This window comes from Podarcis filfolensis (genome assembly GCF_964270895.1).
Source record: "Podarcis filfolensis genome assembly, chromosome: 7".
In the NCBI taxonomy this organism is placed as follows: domain Eukaryota; kingdom Metazoa; phylum Chordata; class Lepidosauria; order Squamata; family Lacertidae; genus Podarcis; species Podarcis filfolensis.
In genome coordinates this window covers 32,296,901-32,320,378 of record NC_139603.1, presented here as the reverse complement: position 1 = coordinate 32,320,378, position 23,478 = coordinate 32,296,901, and the positions used below count along the sequence as shown (strand labels likewise).

General features: G+C 41.7%; 2 protein-coding genes across 7 annotated transcripts in view; both read left to right on the top strand.

Annotated features, from left to right (window-relative positions):
* Positions 1-872: 872 nt before the first annotated feature.
* On the top strand, positions 873-4,130 carry NHLRC1 (NHL repeat containing E3 ubiquitin protein ligase 1). The gene has a single exon (XM_083623986.1). It carries the CDS (start codon positions 1,408-1,410, stop codon positions 2,608-2,610), a length of 1,203 nt encoding a protein of 400 aa, XP_083480112.1. The 5' UTR covers positions 873-1,407; the 3' UTR covers positions 2,611-4,130.
* Positions 4,131-11,927: 7,797 nt separating this feature from the next.
* KIF13A (kinesin family member 13A) overlaps positions 11,928-23,478 on the top strand; it is a 73,864-nt gene continuing 62,313 nt past the window's right edge. For 2 of the 6 annotated variants that reach the window (XM_083623665.1, XM_083623661.1), the window contains exons 1-2: positions 11,929-12,726; positions 14,117-14,210. In XM_083623665.1, the coding sequence (XP_083479791.1) occupies positions 12,672-12,726; positions 14,117-14,210 (149 nt within the window). In that variant the 5' untranslated portion in view covers positions 11,929-12,671. Of the gene's footprint in view, positions 12,727-14,116; positions 14,211-23,478 lie in introns of all 6 variants that reach the window. The other 4 variants (XM_083623663.1, XM_083623664.1, XM_083623662.1 and 1 more) reach the window with 3 other exon arrangements.

The following is a 23,478-nucleotide window of genomic DNA, read 5'->3' as shown; positions in this document are numbered from 1 at the left end:
TTTGTGCATGGGAAAGGGGTGGGAATTTAAGGTACAACAGGGTTCTTCTGTGCAACCTCCCAAAAGCTTTGTTAAAACACACACACACACACACACACAAGGCTCTCTGTTTTTTAATCAATTAAAATATATCTGAAGCGATCCAGAACATGTCAAGCTGCACTCACACCCACACAAATATTCTATCTGCTATGCAACAGTTAAAAGAATAGGATAACAACAACAACAACAACAACAACAACAACAACAACAACAACAACAACAATAATAATTTATTATTTATACTGCACCCATCTGGCTGGGTTTCCCCAAGTACTCTGAATGGCTCCCAACAACAACAACAACAACAACAATAATAATAATAATAATAATAATGCGATAAAACATCAAACATTAAAAACTTCCCTAAACAGGGCTGCTTTTAGATGTCTTCTAAAAGTCAGTTGTTTATTTCCTTGACATCTGATGGGAGGGAGTTCCACAGGGCAGGCGCCACTACCGAGAAGGCCCTCTGCCTGGTTTCCTGTAACCTCACTTCTTGCGGTGAGGGAACTGCCAGAAGGCCCTTAGCGCTGTACCTCAGTGTCCAGGCTGAACAATAGGAGCCACTCCATGGGGATGGGAGGAGAATGAAGTCAGGAGGACAAAATGGGGCAGCGACTGGGGGAGAGGAAGCACCAGCAGCAGGAAAGAGAGGACAGAGTTAGATATAAGTAGATCTAGAAGAAAGTGAGACAGCAAATTTGCAAAATAAATAGGAGTCAGCCGCAAGGGCAGCCTTAGGTCAATGGTGTACCTGATCTCTCTCTAAATAATTAATAATCCCTATTTTTTAAGAAAACGCTACCAACATGGTTGGCTTTGGTTATACCTGAGGGCAGAGCCTCTTGTAAATTTATAAATGTTTCTCATGCTGAAGTCCACAAGACAGCCTTTGAAACCAATTTTACACCCCGCCTCTGCCCCCACCATTTATTTGTTTTAGTGGACTTTAATTGAACAGTGATCCTTGAGAAGTGGAATGGTACAGTAAACCCAAACATACTGGATTCAATTTATACGGGTAAAGATGGGCACCTTACCAGTATTCAGGTTCATATTGCAATTGAATCAGGAGCATATTTATTCCCATTTTCACGCAAGCTAAAAATAAACACTGGAAAGAGAAAGCGAATACATGAATGGCAGGTGCCCTTGTGAATCTGTTGCTTTATCGTAAAGTTTCCTCAAGGGGGCAGCAAACTACAACCAACGCTGCCATTGTGGAATATCGCTGTGGAGTTCACTGCACTCACTCTGCGCGAAGGCCTCTCTCTCTGATGTAAGAGGGTCTTGTGACTGCACCCACGTGACCAGATGGCATAGGGCACCACCAGCAGAGCAACAATCCTCTTAAGAGTTGCAGAAATGTCTGCCAAGGCCGGTGACGGCATGCAGACCACGACAGAGCTGCTCGACCAGACAGAGAACAGTCTGCTCGAATGCAAAGTGTGCTTTGAAAAATACAACCAGCAGAAAAAGCGCCGGCCAAGGAACTTGCCATGCGGACATGTCATGTGCCTGGAGTGTGTCACATCACTGGCCCATCCCCGGAGTTTAAAGCTGGAGTGCCCTTTCTGCCGCAGGGCTTGCAAATCTTCCGAGACCAGCGACTGCTTGCCATTGTTGCACCTGATGGAGATCTTGAGCTCTTCGTCCAACAGTGTTCCGGTTTCAGGAAGGACCGTTGTAGCAGCTGAGGATGTGGCGACGCCAGCATCTCAGGTCTTAACATTTCACCTGTCTTTCGGAGGATGGGGGACCCTGGTCAACCCAACAGGGATTGCTGTGTGCCAGAGGTCTGCCTGCCTAGCGGTGGCTCACGACGGCAAGAAGAGGATTAAGCTGTTCAGTTTCAACGGGCGCGTCATACAACAGTTTGGAGAAAGAGGGCAGGCAGGAAATGACATCAGGTACCCGACCGATGTCACCATCACGCTGGACGGCCATATCGCAGTCACGGACAGCGGGGATCGTTCTGTCAAAGTGTTCGACTTCAACGGCAGGGGAAAGCTGGTTATCTCTGAGTCCTTCGGTTTACCTTGGGGTCTGGATACCACGCCTCAGAACGATGTGATCATGACCGATTCGGTGGCAGGTGCTCTGTATCGCCTGACAGCGGACTTTAAGCGGGGGGAATTAAAGGGGGTGGAAAAACTCTGTTCTAATTTGTGCGACCCGAGGAAAGTGGCTGTTTCTCAGGCCTCTGGGGCCATTGCTGTCATAGAGCATTCAATGGCGAAAGGACCAAGCTGCGGCTGCACCATGCTGAAAGTATTCGCTGCAGACATGCAGCTCATAAGCCAGGTGGACACTTTTGGCCTCAATCTAGTATTTCCTTCCAAAATATATGCCAATGATGTGACCTTCAGCAGGGAAGGTCAAGTAATAGTAACCGATGGCTATAACCAAGCAGTCTTCTGCCTTGGAAAACCTGAAGAGTTCCCTATGTGTAAACCTATCATTACCCAGGGTCTTTCTTACCCTTTGGCATTAGCTTTCACACCAGACAGTTCTCTGATTGTCTTGGATGGTGGAGATCATTCTTTAAAAGTATTCACGGCTACCTGAATTATGGAGGGGTGTTGCTTTCACATTGCCTGATCCAGTTCACAGCTTAACAGAAACTATGTGGAAGCTCTTTGTGCCTAACACCCCAACTTCTTTAAGGATAGCTGATCAGGTTGATGGATTATGCTGAAATGGCTAAAATTACCGCAAGAATTAGAAATCAGGAAGACCAAAATTTTAATAAGGAATGGGAGAAATTTATAATTTATCTTAAAAGCCATTGTAAACAGTTAAAATCGTTAGTAGGATTGGAATAACGTTTGTAGTTTAATGGCGAATTTTGAACACAACGGAGAGATAAAAGATTTGGATCATTATAAAAGATGCAGGAGGAAATGATTAACAATAAGACCCACAAAGGGGAGGAGGGAAGTCCAGGAGATTCTTTGGAATCTTGTTTCTATGTTGTATGTTGGATATGTGACGGTAAAATTATAATCTGAAAAACCAAATAAATAAATTGAGAGAGAGGGAGAGAGAGAAGCTGATATGAGTCTTATCCATGTTGTGTATTGTGGAATCAGTCCAGCGGATGTGAACTAGACTACTTAAGGCTGTAATACGTACTGTAACCTCAGACTAGTGAGGAAATCCCACTGAACTAAGGTGCTGGACATTTATGTTGGCCATTGCCAAAGGAGTTACTGCAGTTGGGTATTAGAGAAGCTGTATGTGAACAATCCTGGTAACTTTCTATGTTGGGCTGTAGACAGGCTTGTGTTTCCCTTGGATTTTCGATGGCACATGTGAAAGCCCACCTTCAGCCAGAATGTATGACCGGCCCCCCCCCCTTGCATAATCAAATGAGTGTTTAAGAGAATGGGCAGCATCTGTTAGTGCAGTCTTCCCCCTAACTGGTGCCCTCTGGGTCTTTTGGACCACAGGTTCCATTCACTCCAGCTGCATCACCTTCCCAGCTAGCACTGATGACAGTTGCAGTCCAAAACATCTGGAGGATACCAGGTTTAGGAAGTCATGTCTTATGACATTGCACTGGCCATTGTAAGCTGACCCAAGAAATTCAACACTGTGGCAGCATTAGTTCAGGGCTGCTACACTGGGAATAGATGCCTTCACCAGATGTGTTGCCAGGTCATCCTGCAAAGCATTTAAGCGGAACAAAGCGGGGCAGAGAAGGGGCATGTTCAGGATGGTGGAGGCATGGGAATGACTCATGGCCATGCCATTAAACCAGCTTTTTCCACACACCTTGAAGCCAGTTAAACTAGTGCAAACCTGCTTTTTCAAGGGTGTTCTGCTGGGTGTATATTTTATAGAACAGATCATCTCCATCTGCTTTATATTGGATACCTCTGAATACCTCTGAGTCTGTCAGTGACCGTTGTAACTACACATATTTATAGAAGGAGTGCCTGTTTGGCTGGTTATATTATATATTTTTTCCATTGCAGATTTAAAAGAAACTGTGATCTTAATTGTATTTTTTGGGTTGCTGTTTAAATATAAAAAATGTAAAAACCCTTTATTTTGATGAATGTAAAGTGCCGAACTGCGCCTTACACACAGCTGTGCTTCTTTTTTATAAGTTTCAGTTAAAAAACAATGGGGGGGGGAGGGTTGCTTAACTATTTCCCTTCTGGCTGTTTTTCTGCACACACCCCCTTTCATTCCATACAAGAAAAAATACAGGTGCCAATATAATATTTCCTGTACAGTGGTACCTCGGGTTAAGTACTTAATTCGTTCCAGAGGTCCGTTCTTAACCTGAAACTGTTCTTAACCTGAAGCACCACTTTAGCTAATGGGGCCTCCTGTTGCTGCCGTGCCGCCAGAGCACGATTTCTGTTCTTATCCTGAAGCAAAGTTCTTAACCTGAAGCACTATTTCTGGGTTAGCGGAGTGTGTAACCTGAAGCGTATGTAACCTGAGGTACCACTGTACAGAGAAACGCACCTGGGCTTAATTTTGAGTTGGGGGGGCAGCTGGCAGAAAAGTTACATAACCCCTCCTTCCTGCCATTTTTCGACTGAAATTTGTGGCCTCAAAGGCTGTTTTTAGTTTTTAAAAATCATACACATCAAAAAGAAAGATCCTTTTGGTTGCATCTTGCCCCATCCCCCCACCCCCTGCTACAATACATAATCTTTGTTGCTGTTAGAAACAGAAGGCCCAGTGTATTGCTAGTAATGCTAGGCACAATTTATTTCTGTTTTCTTATATATAACATAGAAGTGTTTTTAGAATGTTATTGAGATGAGCTTAAAGAATCTCTGATCATGGGATAATCAGGCTGTTAGGATGGGGGGCGGGAATGTAGTGCCTTTTCCCCACTGGTTATTCTGGTAGAACTGTTACCTTACTCTTTGATAAATTAAGGAAGAAATAAATTAAAAACTCATGAAATACTACAAAAAAGTTTTAACATTACAGGTTGACCTGGGGGGAATGGTTTACTGTATCAAGATATTGATGACTTATGACCTTGTGAGATGTTTTTAAAAAATCTTATTGTGTTTAATAATGAAATAAAGAGATGCATTTTCTCTTTTCCTTTGGTTGTGGGGAAAATGTTGGAAGTCTAGTACCTTCTTGTGGCAAAATTTTGTGGAATTACATTAGCATGGAAAGGACCCAATGAACTCTGAGGTGTATCTTCCTTTTTATCTGCAAACGTGATCTTTTTAATGATGAAATTGTCACTGTATCATGCCATGCTGCTATTGAATAGGAAGCACTTTTCTCTGGCTGACTCAGCAGTTCACCTTCTACACACTGAGAGCCAAAACAGACACCATTGAGATGGTGGTAGGAAGGGAAGAGATTTGGATATACGGAAGATTAAACTGTGAATTATATATATATTTTTAAAGTTGGAGCCTAAGTTAGTTGTACTTAATAGCGTCTGAAAAAAATGGGATGAACAGAGTCATGACTTATGTTGCATTTGGCGGGGGGGACACCAAATTTTGGCCTTGCACAGGGCTCCACTGAAATTTGAAAAACCAAAGTCCTCCCCCGATTTGTTACAGTTGTTTTTAAATATCCCACAAGATAAACTATGGCAACATTATTAATACAATTTGTCCAATAGCTCAGGGCCGAAATAGACTTGATGTGAGGCGAAATCTATAACTGGATCACAGGACTTTTTGTTTTTATTTGAAATAATCCACAAGACTTGAATCTTTCAGCATCCTACTAAAAACTGCCCCCACCGTGAAATCTGTAATGCCTTCACACCTATATTATGAATTTTATTTATGAATGTGTAGTTCTGTTTTCTTAGAATAGTCTTCCATGTTTTGTGTCTCCCAGTGCATTTGGGAGTACTGTGGATGCCCCATGAAAATGATGGATGCTGCTGCCTCGATCCTTGAATTGTCAGATGCTCCATCTATGGCCAGCTTTCTCTGTACATTGAAAAACACCATTATCATGCCTTTCTATTTAAGTTTGTTGGAACTCCAGATAAATGTGAGCACTGTATGTTGCAAGACAACATGTACAACAGTGATTCCCCTCCCCACTGAGTGTTATCTTCATCACCCTGTCACATACAATGATTCACTGAGTTTCAAATCACATTGTTTTCTGTTAAGAGCTAGTAGTAGGCATAGCAACCCATCAACTCTTAATGAAAATAAGTGTCTTAGTCTAATGCGTTGACTATGCTTTGAACGCAAGTGGGGGAATCTGCAGTTTTGCAGGAGGAGGAGGAAGAGATGGGCAGTGAAAAGAGGATATTTTGCCTCCCACCACCCAAACCCATGTTGGCAAACCTGATCCAACTATCGTAACATGCTTTTTCCAGCAAGCACATCTCTTTCCCTGCACATACTATTTGCTAGATCAGGAACCATGGCTCAAAATGGGATCTGCATCCACTTTCCCATCCCAGTATGAATGCTGTTTTGCACATCCTGCATTGCTTTCAGTGGAATCAGTGCTCAGGTGCATGTCCTGATGGAGATGCACATTTGCATCCACAAGCTAGAGTGTGAATGCAGAACTGCTGAAAGCAACACACTGTCGACAGAGCATGTCTGATTTGCCTCTTTCAGTCATTTAAACTGTCTTAGAACCCCACCACAGATGTCCTTCCTATTGTGCATTTACAGTAATTTGTTTTTATGATGGTATCGGGATGGTCAATACTCTTTCTTCCTACAAAAGTTCGGGGGGCAGTCATAGCTGCTTTGTTTCCAGTTGGTGTATGACCAGTAGCTTTCTGCTGAATTTCATACCACAAATGGTTTGTGGATTTTCTTTAGTCTCACATTGGTTGCACTATAGAGCAAGTGTGACTTGCCAGACGGCAATGCAGGAACATCAGGGGATATTGTGGAACAACTAATAAAGTGGACTGGCTTAGGGGCGATCCTTTATAAATCCACCACTGATGCACTTATTGTGTTATTAGTCGTGCCCCCTTGCCATGGAAACTATCCTTCAGAGGGGGAGAAATTGAGCTCCAAGAAGAAGTACACCACCCCAAAAACCAATTGCCTATTGCCCATGATCCTTTAAACAGTGAAGGCTGTTAAGAGGTGCAAATTTTATATCAGAAACAGAAAGTGTGTTCTACACAGACAATACTGCATAAAAATACTTATTTAACAAATGCAAAGACTTTAAAATTCTACAACACACCTCTCAGGTGGCAAGAGTTCCAAGAAGCAGAGATCTAAGCTCCAAATAGAATTTGGGAATAGGATTGCCAATTGACCTTTATTTTTATTTAATTTTGTAAGTTCATCCTTAGTTGCCAAGTAATGGCCTTTAGAAGAATAAGATATTGTGTAAGTGTCTCAAGTCTCTCCAACCCATCAGGGACGAATGCCAACAGGCTTCCTTTGGCAAACCCATGTCTGAATCTCCAGAGAGCTGCTTAGGGGATGGCCCAGATGCTTTTGAACAGAAAATGGCTGGTAGGGAAAGGGTTGGGTAAAGACCCTTTCATTTCTCACTGCTTTGCTCAAAATCACTCTTTTGAAACTGCCTTCCAATATATATTCAGGCTTCCTTATACTTGTACTTTGACTCTCATTCATGAAAAGAGTATTTGTGGTGTATTTGTTGCTTTCCCTGACAACTCTTGTAGTTTTAAGGTGTGGGGTATCATTTTTAATAACTAAAAATAAGAGGCAGATACAGAAACAATACCTAAACAGCCAGTGAATGCTGTGTCTGGATATTTATGAGAACTTATCAGCAAGCCAAGTTTATAAGTAGCTAGCAGCAGCAATGTATGTATTATCTCTGTGTGTGTTTGTGTGTGTGGACATATACTGGCACACATACTGCCACATTTGGAGTAGCTTTACAGATTGTGGGATGCTACCATTATGGTGAACTTTACTACTTATTTGCTAATCCAGGAAGGTAAGCAAAATGGGCTGCCTATTTTATAGAAAGCTGGTGCTTACTCATTATAGTATGGAATGATAGCTTTCAAGATGATCTACAGCTTTTCACAGGTCACTCTTAAAGTGCAAAGTTGTACAATTTCCTTCCTTATGTATTGCTGTCTGAAAACAAAATTTAAAAAAAATAAATTTGTCCCGAATACATAAATAATAACCTAACAGTATTTACCAGCCGGCCTCCTGCTTTGTTTTGTCAGGAGCCCCTCATCTCAATTCAGGATTCATGTTCACAATAGAACTGTGGGGATCTGCTTCAGCCATACTTGCATACCAGACATTCTTTATTGTAATGATGAAGAGAGTGAATGCTTTTTTAGGGAGGGGCGAATAATGGAAGGCTTGTCCTTTCCGCAGCTCATGCTCATTTATGTTGTACATGTCACAAACTGAATGTGGCAGTTAATTGCTTTTTAGGGGGTAAGCAATTCATTTTCCAGAGCTGGGTGTGCAGAAACGAGAACTTAAAGTGAATGTGGTAGGGCAAAGAACCTCAGATATAGGAACTTTGAACCTCTAATCTCTTTTTCAAAGGTAATCACTGTGTTCTACATTAGAAGAAAAGGCGACTGAGAGTCAATATCCTCCTTTCTCTTTTTCTCTCGCACAATGCTTCACTTATGATTCCTGTCTGCCCATCATAAAACATACCACCACAGTGGCATTTGCGGGATTGATTAAACTATTGATTAGACAAAAGAAATCTTTCTTTCTTCTGTTGTCTGAGAGAACTGCGTGTGTGTGTGTGTCTGACTGTTGTTATAAACTGTAAAACTTTGTTGGTGGAGTTCCTAAAAAAACCTGAAGATTTTTGATGTGTAATTTGCAGGCATGAAGAAAACCTCATTTTATGGCTTGGCAAATGACATTAAAAAGAACAAAACACCACAAAGCTATTTAGCTTCCATCTGAGAACTTGTTAAATCCTAAATAACATTCTTGCTGCATCCTGAAATAGTTTAAAGCAGTGTGGCTTGGATAAAGGTTAGCTTGAAGACCTCTGGCCAGAAAAGTCCCCTCCCTGACTTTTTGCGACCACCTGGGTAAATTATTTGTGGGAACACCCAAGGCCCACCCAGTCACTGTCAAAGTGGAGAGGGAAGAATGTTGGTGTCCTACAGCTCAACTGCACCTCCTTCTCTCCCTGGATTCAGATGCCCATGGTGGACTTGGTAAGCATGTTTTGAGTCTGTTGCAGCTGGTCGCACTGCACAACCCACTTGTGGAAGTTGTTTCTTCTGAAGACAGCGAGGACAAGAAGAGAGGGCACTGAGGACAGAAGCTAAAAGGAAACGAGAGACTGGAGGAAGGAAAAAAGAGAACACAAGAAGAGCCCTGGTGGGTCATATAATCTAGTCCAGCATCCTGTTCTCACAGTGGCCAACCAGGTTTTATTTATTTATTTGACTTTATATACCGCCCTATACCCGCAGGTCTCAGGGTGGTTCAGCAGATGCCTATGGGATGCCCGCAAGCAGGACAGAAGTGCAATGGCACTCTCTGGGCTTATGATTCTCAGCAACTGATATTCAGAGCCATAATGCTTTCCAAAGTAAACCCTGTATACAAGCACTCCCCAATGCAAGGTTTTGTTGCAGGTCCCATTTGTTTGTTATATAAACCTGACAGTTTAGAGGTACAGTGCAATTCTCCTTCCAACACTATTTGACGCCAAAAAATTGCTTTGTTGTTGTTTCATCCCTGGGATAGCAAAGAAATCGTTTAAGTAAACATGTAAGTAAATCAGGGGTGCCTGATGCAAAATGGTTAATGTAGTTATATTTATCGAACTACCTTCTGATGACATAACAGCACACAACTTTTAAAGCTATACACAGCGATTCCCCATTGCTTATAGCACAAGGCAGCTAAAGTCAAGACAAGCGCGATCAAAATTGAACTTTAACATGCTTTACTTTAGCTGGACTGTGCCTTTAACTGTGTTCTCTCTGTATGTGATCATATGAATAAGTTTATTGTACATTGCTTATAAATAGAAATCACTTTCCCCCCTGCCCCTTACTGAAATAATCCATGGTTTGGGCCAGCGCCTAAGTCACAAATTTTCCATTGATATTTATAAACAAGGTTATAATAAATATTTAATTTTATCATGACATCTTACTCATCAGTAAAACCTCATTTCTCTGGATGTGAAATGCTTTCGAATTGTTTCACATCCTACTTAAAACAAATTCTACATTGCCTATGGCACTGGGATCAAATGAGAAAAACATTGTTTTTGAGAAGCAAGTACCTTTGCAGGTGCCAGAATAATTTAGTATTAGCTAGCTCATTTTGTCAGATTTAATAATAGAATGGGGGGGTATCATTGTTTCTTCTTACTATTTTGAGAGTATAGGGTTATTTTCTACAGAGTTTTAATTCAACATCATTAAAATAAGTAATTCATACAGAGGTATTTATCAAAACATGTTTATATACCTTTTCTGTTGTGCTGCATGTTAACTGGAATGCACCACAAAATCCAAAATGGTTTGGATCCAGACTAAAGGAGGCTGCAGTCCTCTTCCCGTTTACCTGGGGAAAGCCCCATTAAACTCAGAAGGATCTATGTATGATCTATCAGATGTCTGCACTGTTAGTCATCAATTCCACTGAAATAAACAGGACTTGTTAGCTATATGACTAATTTGTCCAATTGCTTTAAATGGGACTAATGTGTGACTAACATGCTTAATCCTGTGCTAAATCCCTTAAGATTAGATCAAATTCATTCCAATTGCTGGATTAGTTCAAAGATGTTACAAAGATGTACATCTAATTGTCTCAAGACCTCAGAAAGATACGGGCAATGATGGATCCTACCTCAAAAATTATTGTGACTTTAAAAGGCTGCTTTTAACATTTCGGAGTATGTAGATGAACTCTGGATCACCAACAATTAGACAAACTTTTATTAATTACAATAGTCAAACTCAAATCTGTATATACAGTTTAAAAAATAACACCAAAGAACATACAATACAAATTGTCCCAGTGAAGTTCAGCAAGAATAAAGTGTAGATCTCTTCTTCCTTGGCTGGGAGGGAGGGGTCCATCATTCTGGAATTCAGCTCAGGTGCAAAATGTCTTGGATAGGCCTCGACATCAAGTGACTGAATCGTCAAAGGAAAATACATTTGAATGCACTCCTAGCTTTTCCTTTTGAATTTGCCACCTTTCTCTGTGGGGCAAGATTTAATCCATGTTGTATGGAAGGACTTTAATATAGGGACTGGAAGCTGGGGGAGCAGGAAACATTTTGGGGGAGGCCTGGGAGTAATCAGGGAGAATTGTGTTGAAATTATATATAACCAGTATAAAACGATACTTTGTAAGGGGTATGTCTTTTTGGATCTCTTTGAATACGTATCAATAAATAAATTTAAAAGAGAAAGGGGAGAAAGAAGGAAAATAGCGAGATAAAAAAATGTTTGATATGTTGCAGTAAGGGGGCTAAAGATCTCAAAAAGTTGGGACGCCCCTGTCATTCATGTTAAAAGTACAGTTCTTAAACCGTGCTGAGAAAGTGAAAAGCACAGAGTGGAGCAGAGTATCTCGGGAAGCTTTATAATTCAAGATGCTGCGATCGTCCTTAAAATGGGCAGCTCTCATCCTCTGGCTTCCCATTCCTCTGCATCTCAACCTGCTCCTTCCCTCCGGGGCCGCATCCAGACCCATTGCTGCCTCAGCAACCCTCCTGCTGCCTTAAACTTAGCCTTGCGAGGCGGCGGCTGCCCGGAGGGCTCGTGCGCTTTTTGCCGCCTCCTCCCACTCTTCAACTTGACACCAAATTCGAAAGGGTGGAGGCGGGGGAAGCGGAGCAGGAGGAAAACAAGCCTCCGCCGCTGGAGAAGCAAGCCTGAAACACACTACCCTCCCTCCCCGTCAGCGATTCCATCTGCGCTTGCGCCAACGCGTCGCGAATTCCTATTCCCGGCGAGCGGAGGGTCCCGAGAGAACTCGCGCATGACCGTTAGGAGGACCTGCCTAGCTCCCGGCTACCCAACTCCCGATCCCCTCAGTGCCGAAGACGCTCGGCTATCTCCGTCGTTTGCGACGCGCCCCTTCCCTCCTCCTCTTCCCCCCCGCCCGCCCGCCCGCTCGCTCGCCCGCCCTCGCCCCGTCTGCCTGACCCAGGAATCTCAGCAGAGACTGAGGAGAGGGAGGGAGGGAAACGAAGGCAGGAGCAGCCGCCGCCGCGGGGGCTGGAAGATGGCGGTTGGGATGGGGAGGAGGAGGCGGAGGCGGCAGCAGCAGCAGCAGGCACGGGGCTGTGGGAAAAGGCAGCGGGGCTCTTCGCGCAGGCGAGGCTGAGGGAAACGCCGCCGCGTCCCCGGGAAGCTCCTCTCTCTCCTCCGCCGCTTGGTGCCGGTTCGCCTCCTCCCGACTCGCCGCTTCCCCGCCGGCGTGAGATGGACGTCGGCGCCGCCGCGCTTCCCCAGCCGACGGAGCCTCGCCGTCCTCGCCGGGATTCTCGGCCGTCGCCTTGAGGCTCCGCCGCGGACCTGAGGGGAGAGGCGGGCTCCGCCGTGCGCCGCCTGCGAGCGAGACTCGCTCTCGCTTCTCTTCCCTCCGTCGCGAAGCGGCAGGGCGACCCCTGAGGGAGCTGGCTGGCTGCTGAGGGGGACGGGACACCCGGCGCTGCCTCCGCCTCCTCCGCCGCCAGGGAAGATGTCGGATACGAAGGTGAAAGTGGCCGTCAGAGTCCGGCCCATGAACAGGAGAGGTAATAATAATAATAATAATAATAATAATAATAATAATAATAATGGGACGGAGATGGCTCACACCCGCCTCTCAGCACTCCCCCACTAACCCCGTCTTCACCCCTCAGAAGCACCTTTCCCCCTGGCTCCCTTCCGCCCCTCCAACTTGTTTGCAGAGTTGAACTTTTTCCTCTCCCTTGGATTGGCGGCGGGGCGAGGAAAAGGCAAGGGTGTCCCCTCTGGCTTGAGCAAAGCTCTTGCCTAGCCCTTCCTGGCGAAAGTCTCGGGAGCAGGGAGCTCGGGGTGTGAGCCCCGCGGTGGGCAGGATGAAGCCCCGATCCCTCATTCGCTCCCTTGGTTTTCTTCGCTGGAGCGCAGCCTCCCTTTTCTTGCAGCGAGGGGCGTGGAGTTGTGGGCAAACCCTGTCGGCTCCTTGTAAATCTGTTTGGAGCTGGTCTGCTCGCTTGCTGGGTGGGTGGGTGGGGAAAGCTGGCTGGCTTTGGGGCGATTTCTCAAACCTGTCAGGGGTGCCAACATTTATGGAGCGGGGGCAGATGAGCCCCGCCCCGCATAATTGATCACATGACACAGCACGCACCGTTTGAATGGCAATGCCCATAAACTTAGGGGGGGGGTGTCAGATTTTTTTACTGGGGTGCCCAAAGTAAAGTTACCGGATTTTTTTCAGACGGACTTTGGCCCCTAGGAGTTGGCTTCTATGCAACCTATCATAGAGTTGCAAGGGGCCACAAGGGGTTAACCCCCTGCAATGAAGGAATCTTTTGCCCAATGTGGGGTTCAAACCCATGACCTGAGATTAAGAGTCTCATGATCTACCAACTGAGCTGTCCCAGCTGACTAAAAGCTGTGGATCTTCTTCTCTCTTCCTGACTTCCAGTGGAGGATCTGACACTATCATCTCCTAGTCTTGGAGATGGTGCCCTGAAATGGCTTACATGGTCGCTTTTTTGGGAGGGGGGGACATTTTCAAGACCACTCAGTGTGACTTGGTTGCCTTAACTTGCCAGCTGTTGTTACAAAAGGTGGTTAATGAAAGCAAGAGAGTGGTCCTCTTTCCACCCTTTCAGTGGCTGTATCATTTCACACGGGTAACATGTGGAGAACATACAAGCCAGGCAATGAGACTGGGCACTGGTGGAGAGCCTCTCTCAATCTGTAGGTCTCCAACTTTTTGCTCTTGGATTGTCCTTTCCCCCCCTTTTTTCCCCTCCCCCACTTTTTTTTGGGAGAGCAACGCCCATGCCATTTCCTACACTCTTAGCAGCAAAAGGGAGTTGTTTTCTAGACACAAGAAGAAAGAAACAGGAAAAGCCCTGCTGGCTTGGGATGAGCTGTATATATCATTTTGTAAGGGAACGTTCTGAAATTCTCAGTTGCATTATGTTTCAGAGCTGGAGCTGAATACAAAGTGCATTGTGGAGATGGAAGGGAATCAAACTGTGCTGCATCCTCCACCTTCAAACAACAAGCAGGGAGAAAACAGGTAAACATCCAAATCTATATTCTCAGTTCAGATAAATGATTTGTGTGCTTTGTTAAGGAAGCACCAGCTGTTTCTGTAACTTGTCTCTACTCATGGGAAAAAGTTCTAGGAGGTGATCCTTCTCTGATTCACCACCATATAAAAAAGGAAGAATTACAATTAACCTTCAACAAGCTGAGTGCTGTGTTGCATGAAAAATAGTTATGGATTCTGACTTAATGTAGAATAGTAATGATAAACTAGAAAAATAAGCTACTAAGAATGTCGGAAATCAAAACACTGTAGGTTTAAGTACAGTTACCTTGTAAACCACACTCCGCTCCCCCAATGTAGTATTCTTCGTTGATTCAGGAACGATAGAATACTATGGATTCTTCGGCAGCAGTGAAAATTGTTACTGATTTCAGTGTACATACAGCTGAGTAGATGTATTTCCTGGATTCGTTATTAAGACTACTTATTTTAATGAATGAAGAGTGAAGAACTAAATCGTATCTGGCTTTTATTTGTAAAGGCCTGGAAAAAAATTGTTGGAAAATATCCAAAATACCAATGTGCTGGACTGTAAAAATAGATCAGATTTTTTTCTTCATAAGGGGCCAGGAGGGAGGTTGTTCAGAAGAGACATAGAAGGAAAAGTTAGTGTTGTCTGTGTTTTTTGGGTGGGTGGGTATGATCTGTTGATTGTCATAAGCACTTCACTCTGAAGTGTCTTCTTTCAGTGTTGTAATTACTTTTTAATAGGAAAACATTGTTTCACATAGTATAGGTGGCAGTGTACTATTCTACTGAAACAGTTTGTTGAGAAGCAGCATTCATTACTGAGAACGGAGGAAGGTTGGCAGAATATATGATAGTGCTGAAGAGCTGTCTAATTGTCGGGCTTTTACTTGCAAACTGATGCACAGATTCCTGTATTTGGCATATTTATTTTAAAGTTTGCCATTAGAAAATAAAGATGTATGAAACTACATTCTTGGTTAATTTCATTTTTAAACAATAAAGATAGGCTTCTTCGGTGCTATTTTTCTAGAAAAAGAGGTGCTGGAACTCACCATGAACACCTCCCATGTTCTCTTATAAGGCAGTGCAGCCTATCTGAGAGGTGCCAGAACTGAGTTCCAGTGAGATCCAGATGAAAAAAAGCCCTGGGCTTACTCCTGTTTGCGGTTAAAACAGCACAAAGTGCCACGACTGATTCAGCCACTGCAGCTTGTGACATGTTAGAATTTCAAGTGGACAGCAGTCTCCAGTCTTAAGATAAAGTAGACTGGTGTCATATTTATGTCTTCTACAGCACAGAACCAAGGCTTGGTGGCAATAAAATTGAGTAGAACTGGGGATTATTTGCATATGCAGCACATACAAGATATTTTACTGAACTGACCCGTGTTGCTGTATGCCTATGTGTTTGTTAGATTCATTGATCATTCATCCCAAAGGTTACAGTCAAGTAACAATCTGAAAGTATATTAAATCCCTTAAAAACAACAGTTTTGTATTTTTATGTTGGATTATATATAGTTGGTTGTTGTGTGCCATATACATAAAAGTTATAAATAATCAATTTTCTACCTACAAGTAGCCTTCAAAGTGGCATACAGTCTATGCTAAAAGTATAATGTATATCAATAAACAGTACAAACTTTTTTAAATCCCTGTGCTGGTTGCAGTCCACTTTCTGATGCTGTGTAAATGTCTCTTTATCTTGAAAACTTTCCCCCTACACCCTGTATCTCTCTGTTCTTGCATTCTAAGAAATCCCTGCTTCTGACCCTTGGTTATCCAAAGGTATCCTGGCTGCATCCCAAAAAACATGATGCCCACTCTCACTTCCTTTCCTATGTCTGAAGCTACCTCCCAGATGTCCTCCACAAGCCCCTTTCTTCCATCAAATCCCTCATGAAAACCCACCGTTTCCATTTAGCCTTTGGAAGAACTCTTTAGAATTTAGATACAGTATAGAATCTGTGAACCTCTTTCTGGACTTCCATCAGGATACTGCAACTGTTACATCCCATTTCACCCACCTTTAGGATTAAGATTCTAACTTTTCTTCTTCAATTTTGAACATTGAAAAAGATTGTCCTAATATGGATAAATTATTTTGTGAAGAAGGAAGATAGTTTTATATATTGTGTAGTGGATATATTTTGGTTTTCGTCAAAGAACAAAAAGGCTGTTAATGACAATGCAAACAGATCTGTGGCATTTATAATAGCTGAAGAGGTTTGTTCTTTTCTTTCAAGCCTTAGAGGAAGTTAGGAGGGAAAGGTTCCAACTCCAGGGAGTTGGTGTTTGTTGCAAAAGCCTCGGCTGAAACTTATCTGAATGGAGTGTCAAGTGAAATGAGACAATTACCAGTTGTCTGTTTTATCCAAAGGAATTATCAGCAGGAAAGAAACAGCTATGCAGGCGCTCTTAATATTACCTGCATGAGGTAGCAGATAGGATAACAGCTGACAACAGTCTTTGTCTATAGGAAACTGTAAAAAAGAAATCTGATTTTGATCTTTTAAAAATTGCCTTTCCTGGTGGAAGTTATTGTTCAGCTTATGAAGTGCTAGCTTTGATGTGAGTAGGAGATATATAGATATAGACAAAAAACATTTATGAACTGCTTTAGCAGTGTTTCACTAATCTCATTCTAGCTAGTGACCTAGATACTATTCCAGTAGACTATCCTCCTAAAACTGTGCATTATTAAAACCTCAGAGTTCAGGTTACAGGTTTGTGGTAGTGTTTCTGATACATATGAAATCAAAGTGGAATGAACTCTCACTTGTTCTTGTTAAGTATCATGCATACTTTTTAAATGTGTCTGTAGATATCAATGATTAAACTTCCAGCTGCTCTTTTTCTGTTCAGAGAAACTAGACACATTCCTTCTACAGATTTGGAAATATGAGAATAGATTTCTGACAAAGACTTCTTCATGTTGTTTTTGAATGAGATTTTTCTGTTGTAATGGGAGCTGCAAGCTCTTGAGTACACAAAACCCTTTAAAAATAGTTTATGTGTTTACACAAGGCCAAATATCAGAGCAAAGGAACATAATGACACAATAAATAATTAAGTGTATTAAATGGATTAAGTCATTATCAATTAAAACAGTCAAGTGATAAGCCAGTTAAAACCGTTTCTTATTACTTCTGTGTAATAGAAAATCTTCATGACTATGCATGCAAAAGTTGAGCCAATGAAATATTACATTAATTTTGCAAACTTTAGAAACAGAAAACTAACAAGAATCTTGTTTTCATTAACTAGTTACAAAGTTAACAATTATGCAGCATGTTGTAGTTAGTGAGAGATTAGCAAACCTTTTAATATAATTAACACATGTGGCTACAGAAGGGATGATTATACCTATACCTGATTATTATCCTTGCAGTTCAGACAGATCATTAGAGATGTGGAACAGTTTTAAATTTAGCATTCTGCTTGTTACATACGCACTGTAAATAGTAAAAAAAGAAGAAAAGAGCAATTCTGATACTTTAAAGTTTTAATGTTACAGTAGCTATATGCACCTCCATATGATTTTGATTTATAAAGCACTTCATAGTTTTTAGTGCAAGGGTGGGGAGCCTTCTTTCCATTGTGATCTGCATTCTGTTAGGGTATGGCTACGAGATTTTTTTCAATGAATCCGGGGACACTTTTTTTTTTTTTTTGGCTGAGTAGCAACAGGGAGTCAGTAGTGGGGATGGTGAGGCAAAAGACCCTGGGCCCAAGCACACATGCATATTGTATAAAGGTGCAAAGCCCTTCTTTCACACCCTGTGAAACATAAATGCTCAGAGTTTGGTTTTTTTTAAAAAAAGGGAAAGGCGCGCCGTCTGCCAGTGACTCCCAAGCCTTCTCCAATCTCCTTCCCCCTTTGTTTTGACAGATCAAGGGAGGCTTGGGAGTCACAGGTGGGTGGCCGTTCCCAGGAGGAGCCAGCCTGGTAGTGCAGTTGGCTCTGACTGGCTTCAGGAGCTGCTCGCTGCCATGGCGCAGGAAAAATGGCGGGCTCCAGAGCAGCGAGCAGCTCCTGAAGCCAGCCAGAGCCAACTGCGCTAACAGGCTGGCTCTGGGCTGCTGAGGCTGCTGCTGCCATATTTTCCACATTTGCAAATCTGGGGACATTCCGGGGACGGAATTTGTCCGGGGACAGATCTGCAAATCCGTGGGCGTCTGGTAACCCTATGTTAGGGGCAATCTGTTGGGGACTACATCCCTACCCATTTACTGGGCCACTGGGGAAAGCATAGATGACTCTTGCCAGAGGTTTGAACCAGTTGCTTGTAGAGGGCTCTCCCTTCTTCATCCATTTTGACCTTGTTTTCCTATCTTGCCCTCTTCTCTCCCTCCAAGCTCTCCCCATCTGTGTAAAATAAGGCCAAGGGCTTCAGGTCCCCCACCCTTGTGTTAATACATCTCTATAGTGGACCACCCCTCTTTCTTAGTTGTGGAATGCTGTGTAATCTTTAGTACTGAAAGCTTAGGCAAATATTCACAGTGAAGCTGTAAAATAATATTTACTGGACTGTTTTGGTTTTGAAGTCAGTAGTGTGATGTGGCTTTCAACTCTCACATGGTGGGAGTATTTTTTCAGGTGACCTTCTAGGAAGATCACAGGTCATAGAATTTGTTTTAGAAAAGACTTCCCATCCTTCATGTTTGTGAAAAGTGGACTACAGTGGTACCTCCAGTTACGAACTTAATTCGTTCCAGAGGTCTGTTCTTAAGCCGAAACTGTTCATAACCCAAGGCACACTTTCGCTAATGGTGCCTCCCGCTGCTGCCGCACTGCCGGGGCAAAGTTCGCAACCGGGAGCATCTACTTCCGGGTTAGCAGAGTCGTAACCTGAAGTGTTCGCAAGGAAGACAGTACGTAACACGAGGTTCCACTGTAATCAGAAATTTGTGTGTACAGAATTTCAAAAGTATTATCAAATGGTTGCATAATAAGTAAGCAAATTATAGTTCTACCAGAGCAATTTGCAACAGATTGTTGCAGTGCAGAGTTTTCCTATTCATTATGGCAGCTTGTATTCCATGTCCTTTTCCTACTCCATTCCATTCTCCCTTCTCCTGGTTTTCTGTTGTCTGCCTAGCTGTACTCAAACCTTTGCCACTTTCCCTTTTTGTGTTCCTCTATCCATACTTTACTCAACACTGTACCTTTTTTTAAAAAAATCCTTTCAGTGTCTTTCCACTTCTGCTTTACCCTGCCACTGTTTGAAACAGCTGCTTTCTCCCTTCTCGCTATACTCAAACTTCTCCCTCCTCCATTCCTCAGTTGCTTCATGTGAGAGAGTTAAAGGATTTGGAGCCCTCAGATATTCCATAGATCCTTCACACAGTGTATTTTACTTCTGGTAACATGCATTGTCTTAAGCATGGAAGTTCCATACTGAATGTGGTAATTTAAAATACATATTTCTTTCGCAAGCATGCACCCATATGTGTACATCACAGGATATGGAGCCCTCAAACCTTCCATAGTAGTTTATTTAAACCTCTGCCATTGTTTAAAATTGCCAGTTTCCTCTTATTTCCCTCCATTCCTGCTTTACACAAACTTTTGTTTTAAACCATCTCTCCCCCCCCCCTTGCCTTTCCATTCTTTTTTCCATGCTATGGCCACTGTAGTTGTGCAACCTTCCTTCACTTCTGTTCCCCTATCTCGCTCAGACTTAATGCAAATCCAGGATTGTAATGCAGGACTACAAATCCTGTAATGGTGGCTGCACTATGACATACTTAATTTTTATTATAGAGAGAGATGGAGGAATGCACAGATTTGATGAAGTGTCACCTACCTTCACCAGGAAGAAATGGGCTGCTGCAAACATAGCTTAAATATATATTTAACCCTGCCTCATTTCAATTTCCTGCATCTTCTAGTGCTCAAGAGCCTCTGCATTTGGAAAATCCTCATGTCTTACAAAACACATTTTTAGTTTGTGAATCCTTCAGGATTATTGTTTGCATTAATTGTTACTTTGTTACTCATTTTTGATGAAAAGATTAAGCAAACCAGATATAAATATTTATACTGTCTACATGCTGCTGTATACACCCATAAAATAACATTGAGAAAATGCCTTCTTTCATTGCAGGGTGAAAATAGGGACTATGAAAAATTCAATTGCACATTTTTATTCTATTCATGCAGTTTGCCATTAGTCTTCTGGGGTACTCTAAAAATTGATGAAAATGATTGCAACTATTAGATGAATTGTTCTCATTGCACAAAAAAACCCAAACTAGTGCATAATACCAGTTTCAGAATTATTAATCAGAGCTGAAAGCTTTTAAAAGAAAAAATTCAAAGCAAGACTATGGGTGTAGACCACCCTGCAGACTCCTTCCCCATGCATATCCAAAATGTTCTCAGAGCAGATTGCAGAAGGCTGCAAGAGGAAGGAAAGAAAGAAAGGTAATGTCCATTGTACAAGTACATAGGCAGTGTTGAATGTAACACTAATAATTCAGGCTGCAATCCTGACTCTACTTACCTGGGATTAAGCCCCATTTAATTCAGTAGGATTTACTTATGGGTAGATGTGGTTTGGATTGCACTGTTATGTTTTATGAACATAATAAAGGTTAACAGTGGGATTTTTTTCTTTTTCTTTTTTTAATATGCTTTTTATTAGTTTTCTTACTTAACAAACACACACAAAAAACAAAAACAATATAATAACAAAAACAAAACAAAAAACCATCCATCCATCCATAAATCCATACGTTCTTACAAAAGAACTTATGCCACCATGTTCTTAATTCCCAATTCCTTATCTTATCCAATAGACGTCCATCTTCCTCAAAGCGGGTCTGTCTTATCTGTTTAATAAACTGCTTCTTTAATCATTTCATCATTTCTTCTGTTATCTGAATACTATACTTATAATCCATATTGTGGTTTGCGAAAATTAATCAAAGCATGTCCAGGTTTTAACTTGAAGGCACTGTTTTTTTAAAATATTCTTTATAAATTTCCCACTCCTTTTTGAACTTTTGGTTTGGCTATCTCCTAATTGTCTCCATCATTTTTGCCAATTTGAGATATTAAAAAATATTATCCTGCCATTCCTCTTTTGTTTGTACTACTTCTCCTTTCCAATTTCTGGCAATTAATATTCTTGCTGCTGTTGTAGCATATAAAAATATTCTCTTTTTTCATTTGAAATATCTGAATGTAAAATGCCTAAGAGGGAGGCTTCTGGTTTCTTTATGAAAGTTTGCTTAAACATTTTTTTCAATTCCTCATATATAATATCTCAAAAATTCTTTTTTGTTTTTTGCAATCACAACTGGATTTTTTCTTTTGATGGTTTCTGTGACTTTTTATAAGCCTTTCAGGGTTACTGTGAAAGTTGAGATTCTTAGTATATGTGTCAAGGCAACACACCAGTCACTCTGGAGCAAGAAAAAATTATATTTGCTAAACAAAAACAGAAGAGCTGCTGTAGAATTGAACTTTTGTCTTAACCGAACATGGAATGTAGTACTATCCATTTTTTAGTTGGAAGTCCAAATCCATTTTATTTCAGTTGGATTTGCTTCTCTAGTAAGTGTACAGCTGTACTCTTTTATTTATCCTTTCTGTTTTTGTGTAGTTTGGCTTGTTTCTGGATTTTCCAGAAGGAGATTATTTTTATGCTTGCTGTAGAAATGCATAGAAAGCCTTTTTTGGTTTTCTTCGTATGTAAGATCTAGCTCCTTAGCTGATTTTGTTTAATCTCTGCCATCTCTCATAGCCTGAATTATGTGCTTCTTTTTATATAGAGGGATGAAACTAAGGATGTTGGGTAAATAAGAATCAATGTGCTTATTCCACATTCAGTGGACAATAGTATATAAATTATCCATTGCAATCTGCATTGTGCTGTTGATGGATTGTACACTGGGTGTGCAACTGAACAGAGTGATCTATGTTGTGAAGTATATTGCCATTGGTACAACTTTAGTCTTGGCATTAGTTCTTCCTGAATATTGATGAAATTCAGGCATAACTAGGCACTTGCCTGATTGTGTGTGACAAACAGAAATAGTGATCAGGCAAAAGCCAAAAGAAAAATAGTTTGCCGTTTGATAAAGTGTGTGGCATCATCAAAAGGGCCTCATTAACAGACTGTAGGAATCGGATAGGTGTGTAGATGGACAGATGGTCTTTTAGGTAAGCTGGTCCTGTATAATTTTAGTATTATGCACATATTTCAGCATATTGACCATGTCCTGTATAATTTTAGTATTATGCACATATTTCAGCATATTGACCATGTCAGCAAATCTTCACAGGGATCTCAAGACACATGCAGAACAGAACTCAGGTCATAGACTACAGTTGAAGTAATATGTATAAAATGTATATATTGAGGCTGCAGGCTTTAACATACCATCAAATAATTTACAAAACTCAGGCAACAGAGTAGAAAGTATGAGAGGTAGGGACACAGAACTTAGGACAGCAAGCACATAGTAGATGAAGCATCAGAGGGCAACATGAAAGAAACACTGAGGAGACAGGGACCAGAGGGCAATACATTTTACACATGAAACTTTCTACTATCTGTTGAGATTGGTTTTTAGCAAATTCAGTGCTGTGCACATTTGCTTGGACTATTATTTGGTCCAGCACTGGGAAAGCCCCACCTGCTTACATGGTTCAGATACATTATTTTTCTTTCTACACCTCCACTGCTGAGTTGCTTGCCCCAAATTCCCAAAATAGGGATCTGAAAGTGAGAGACAGATTGGAAATGCCCAAGCAGGCATCAAAGACATAAAGGTGGGATATTTATTTCAAAGATTGTGAAAGCAGTTCCACATGCATACACAACTTGCAGGTTTACTGCTTCACAGCACACACACATGCATATCTATGCATGTGTAAAATGAGCAGTGTTTAATAATAACAATGGGAAGAGAGGCTTTAGGCACTGAGGCAGAATAATCTGTCTACTGGTTGACCTTGATTGACCCATCCTTGATTTATACAAAGTTACACAGGAAGCTGTCACTATACCAGGAAAATTTGCCCTTAGATTAGCTTCACATTGTTCCTGCTATAAAGCATTTTCAGTTTTGTAGTAGTCATATCTTTTTTGGTGGAAAGCTTTTATAAATATAGAAAATGGTCACTCAGAGTTTCAAGCTATTAACTATGCTATTTGAACTTATGAGGCAGCCATATACTGAATTAGATCATGCTGCCTAAGATTATTATATATATATAGGAACTGGGATTTTGTCCATGAAAAGTATATGC

Bases quoted from the DNA above. Each gene is read 5' to 3' on its own strand.
- NHLRC1 (XM_083623986.1), top strand. From the start codon at position 1,408: ATGTCTGCCAAGGCCGGTGACGGCATGCAGACCACGACAGAGCTGCTC.